General features: G+C 25.8%; 1 protein-coding gene across 1 annotated transcript; it reads right to left on the bottom strand.

The window, feature by feature from the left end:
- Positions 1 to 1,659: 1,659 nt before the first annotated feature.
- LOAG_02429 (hypothetical protein) lies at positions 1,660 to 3,712 on the bottom strand (the record flags this gene model as incomplete). The annotated part of the gene is made up of 5 exons (XM_020446007.1): positions 3,535 to 3,712; positions 3,260 to 3,424; positions 2,847 to 2,926; positions 2,052 to 2,199; positions 1,660 to 1,863 (listed from the first exon to the last, which is right to left on the bottom strand). Exons 1-5 carry the CDS (start codon positions 3,688 to 3,690, stop codon positions 1,660 to 1,662), a joined length of 753 nt encoding a protein of 250 aa, XP_020303598.1. The 5' UTR covers positions 3,691 to 3,712.
- Positions 3,713 to 5,068: the final 1,356 nt, after the last annotated feature.

The following is a 5,068-nucleotide window of genomic DNA, read 5'->3' as shown; positions in this document are numbered from 1 at the left end:
CGATTTCAGTAACTATCTGAATAGGTTAATAATAGAATTGTTAAAATTAAATCACTCCAAAAATTAACTTTTTTTTTTTTACTGCAGGTAATACAAATGAAAAATAGACATAGCAAAAATCACTGACGAAAGCAAAAAGAACGGAAATAAATGTAAAGAATGGAAGAGTTGTTGAATAACAAATGTCCAAAAACTACTGGAATAATATTGCGAACAAGTTTAGCAACTCTTTCTCCCTCTATCATCTTCATTTTATATTGTCACATGCTTTAAAAGGTGACAAATGTTATATGACAACGGTCATAGTGCATTACCTAAATTGGTATTCGATGATCGCTCGGTATAAATCTATGTGTAAAGATTCTGAAGAAATTCACGAGAGAAGATTTAAACGGTAGTTGCGTTTTGATTCCTGCTACTAGATCGATTGACAGTCATCAATCATGGTTAATTGCATAAATCGATGATTATTTCAAGTTAGTTTGTCCTCATAAAAATAGTATGTGAAATTATTTTTTGAAAAAAAAGAAAGAAAAAAAGCAAAATTTGAAGCCAATTTAGAATTTATAGCTTTTTTAAAAAAAAAAAACAAAGAGGAAAAATGAAGAAGTTAATCGATAAAGGCATAAAATGAACAAAAATTTTGATGACGGCCGTAAATACTGGTTACAATAAAAGAATGAACGATTGGTCATTTTGGATTTTGTTAGCCAAATTCTAGAATCATCGAACAGATGACTTTTGAAGTAGCAGAAAGATACAAATAGTTTCAAGTTTCAATTATTTTTCTGCTAGACGGAACGATTTTGTTTTTCGAATGACCCATCGTAATTTGCTAATAAGTTAGGACGAAATTTTTGGTCACGTCAGTACAGGATGACATCATATTTAAATTTAATTTAAGTTGATTATAATGGAAGAATTGTTGACTCTTAAAATGAAATAATGTGATATTTAATTAAAACATGTAGTCAAAATTTTATTCATGTCAATAGTACTGATTAAATTGTGATAATTAAGTATCACTAGATTACTTTTTCCTTCATAACTTTATGCAACTTCATTGTATGATTACTGTTTTTGCAATCATTGGAAAGATAAAACGAGTAAGATCGAAGATAAGCCATGGAAGAGACAAATTTATTGCTTCATGAAGTATAAAATTATTAACGTCATTAAAAAATTTCAAAAAATATCAATGATATCCTAAAATTTTTGTCTTTTTTCGAAATAAATTTTGTGAACAAAGGATATGGAAGAAAAGTAATACGAAATTGTATATTCTTGAGAATAAACAAATTTTTGTATTTAAAACTTCTTTATTGTAGTTTTCAAAATTAGCATTAAATGTTTTACATATATATATCTGTTTATTGTTGCAATTGAATGGTTTATTTTTAAACATTCTCAGTTTAATTTATTTAATCTCTTCAAATTGATCATTTCGTAAGAAATAAATGCTTGATTGATTTGAAAAGTCGAATCCAATTTCAAGATATTCTTTATTCCAAAAAAAAAACGTAATAAGAAGTAATAAATGACACGTTGAAATGATGAGATCACACTGTAGAAAACTTATTATCCGATCGCATGATACAACTCTAAGTAAATACTATGAAAATTTCATTATCGAGAATTATCTGCTGCTATAAATCCTTTTTAATTTTTGCGAACAAATTTCATCGAATTCATTTCCAACGAAAAGCAATTATTATTTTTTGCATCATTAGCTGCGCAATTTTGCCTTTTACTTCTAGCTGATATCCTATTTGCGCCTCTATTTATCGCTATACATTGAGTTTTTAGGATAGCCATTTCTTGCAAATGGGAAAAACATCGAAAAACAATAATGAGCATCCATATCTGTAATCAAAAAAAAAAATTTTAAAATTAGCTAAGCTTTTATTTTTTATAAAGCGCAATTTTCCATTTCGTTCAATAATTTATTAATTCAATTTCTTTTATTATTTCTCAAATGATTTGTTCATTTATTTGGAATTTTTAAATTTTGTCGAAATTTTAAATTGAAAAGAAACATTAAAAGGTGTAACCTGCATTAAATCAAGTAAAAATAGAAATATACAAGTGAATGATAATATTAAAGTAAGTCCTCGGGACATGTAAATTAGTTCGTAGGTTGATTTACCCGTCATGATTAATGCCAAATCATCAACAATATTATCTCCCACATTAACAATCCTGAAATGTAAATAGGATTTTGTTTACAATTAAATGAAGCTTTTTTAAAGTTCTAGGGTAAGCAAAGAGGCATTACTTATTTGGATTGTGTTTCAGTTTGTAAATTTAATCTGTGCAATACTTTTTGTATTTGTTTAAAAAAATACTAACATAATGAAATTTTTTTAGCTCTCAAACTCATTACATCGAACTTACAGTTAGTTAATTAATGAGTGTAAGCAAATTGTGCATATGTCAAGGTGGCTAATGGTAATGGCTAATAGCAATATTAACAAAATAATTTGAGAAAATTTTGATGGAGTCTTCAAAAGTTTTAAACAATGGTTACATGAAAAGAAAAAGTCACACAAAATGGCATTTCGAGTTATTCTTGTAAGCATATCTGATATATGCCACGTTTGACCTCTACTAAGATTAGGAAATCCTAATAGAAAGTTTTGAACTTTGATGAAATAGAATCCCAAATACTGTCATCCATTTGAATTTATTTATAAATGAGACGAAATATCTTTTAAAAATAGTTAGTTTTTTTCGATATCAATTTTGTCTAAAGAATAAATTTGCCAAAAACCAAATGAAAGAGTTGGTTGACAAACTTCAATTAATGCTTTTTTCTTTTCTTTTTGAAATTAATAAATATGTCACACCTGAAATCCAAACTTGTTCCAGCTATTACAGCAAACAAACAAAATAAACAAATAAGTGATAGGACACATGTTGCGGCAGCCTGGAATTTTTTTTTTTAATCTAAAAAACTGAAAAAATGAAAATAAAATGGGAAATTTTTTAAAAAATAAAATTTGAAAAAGTAAGATGCTAAAATATTTCATTTACCTTTCATAAAAAGTATTCACAATATTGAAAATTATAACTGAATATTAAATCAACCAAAAAATAAATTAACAATAAGAAAGGTAATCAAGAGATGAGAGGTGCATTTATAAATGGACAGACAGGTATAGGACAGGTAATATATATTCAGTTTCATGATGTAAAAAGGATTTTGGCCATATAAGTTATTATGGGTTTATAAAGGTTGAAAATAAAATTTAGACACTACCTGCATTAATAAATGTGGCACCAATAGATATGATGTTGATGTTTTAATAGCGATAAAAAGTAAAAGTAAAGCAATAAATGCAAGAATTATGCCAAATAGTGATATTGATAATGAAAGAAGATATTGTTCACCCGTTTGAATAAAATGATAAATTGTTGAAAAAATCTAAAATTAAAACAATTAAGTGTAATTTTTTTTCACATCAATCAATAATTATAATTTGAGCGGCGCAAATGATCCAGTTATCTTTTCTGATATCATCATGATTTTCATACCTCATATGAAAAATAACATAATTCCAAGCAACCAATGAGTAATGTAGCGGTTGTTATATGTAATAGGCCATAACAGCATCTATTGTTACGTCGTTTTACCATTTTTGTTGTCAACGTAGATTCCGTCATTTCACCTTCTTGATCCGGTTCTGTCATTTCTTTTGTTTATTACCTAAAATTTATATTCTTAAACTTATGACTTAAATTAAAAAGCATATTTCTACCTAAATTCTACTTTAAGTAATATAGCATTCGAAAAAAAAAAACGCAAATTAATTTCACGGTGTAGTACGGTAGGTACCAGAAGTGTTAAGGATAATGGCATACTGTCATATTTTAATTTTCACTTTTTTTTGACAAGAAATGCTTTTATTTTTTTAAAAGGATTTTTTTTCTTTCAAAAATTAACAAAATTCAATTGAAGAAAATCATTTGGTTGAAAAACTCGTTTTTCGTTTTTTTTTTTTAACAAAGATGAATGCACTAATTGCTTTTTTTAAAATGTTTTTTAAACAGGAGGAAATTTTTAGGTAAAAACAAAACAACAAAAGTTCAATAAAAAAGGATGAAAAGTTTTTTAAGAAAATGTTCATATCGGAAGGAATACAAAAAAATCCGGAATATACCGGAATTTGATCAAGTCATTTTCTAAAACCACAATAATTCCAAGTGTAAATGAATAAAAAATGTATTGAATTAAATTTTGTTGATATTTGAGTTTACGAAAAGTTCCTCCAATTTGCTTACAAGAAAGTTTCGCAGAAATGGCTCTAAAAAAACTTTTTTCTTCTATTGAATGAAAATTAACCCATCCTAATTATGCATTCAGAAATTCATTTCCTACAAATTCCTAGATTAATTTTTTATCATTTACCGATCTAATTCTTTCTTCTTCTTATTACTGCTATCAAATCAGAATTATATAAGACAAATAGGTAGGTATATTAAAAAATATGCAAATATTTTTACCTCCATTTGATTTAATATTCTATTGAAAATTACAGGAGCAAATAAGTAAGTAAGCAAATAAATAAATAAATAAATAAATAAATAAACAAATAAATAAATAAACAAATAAATAAATAAATAAACAATAAATAAATAAGTAAATAAATAAATAGATAAATGAATAAATAAATAAATAAATAAATGAACAAATAAACAAACAAGCAAATAAACAAACAATTTTGTTTCCTTCAATATGTATTAAGAATTATAGGAGCAAGCAAGTAAATAAGCGAGTGAAAAAATGAATAAATAAATAAATGAGCAAACAAATGAATGATTTTATTCCCTTTAATAATCCATCATGAATTAAAAGAGCAAATAAGTAAGTAAATAAATAAATAGTTTTACTTTCATTTGGTTTAATACTCCATTAAAAATTACAAAAGCAAATAAGTGAATAAATGTAAGCAAATAAATAAACAAGTAAATAAATGAATGAATAAATAATTTAATTTGGTAATAATATCAGTTATAGTGGAAGAAGAGTAGAAGGGATGTGAAATGAGGTGAGGTGAGGTGAAGTGAG

The sequence above is a fragment of the Loa loa genome (assembly GCF_000183805.2).
Source record: "Loa loa unplaced genomic scaffold supercont3.98, whole genome shotgun sequence".
Classification (NCBI taxonomy): Eukaryota; Metazoa; Nematoda; class Chromadorea; order Rhabditida; family Onchocercidae; genus Loa; species Loa loa.
Note: the sequence above shows the minus strand (reverse complement) of the source record. Positions and strands in the feature narration are given on the sequence as shown.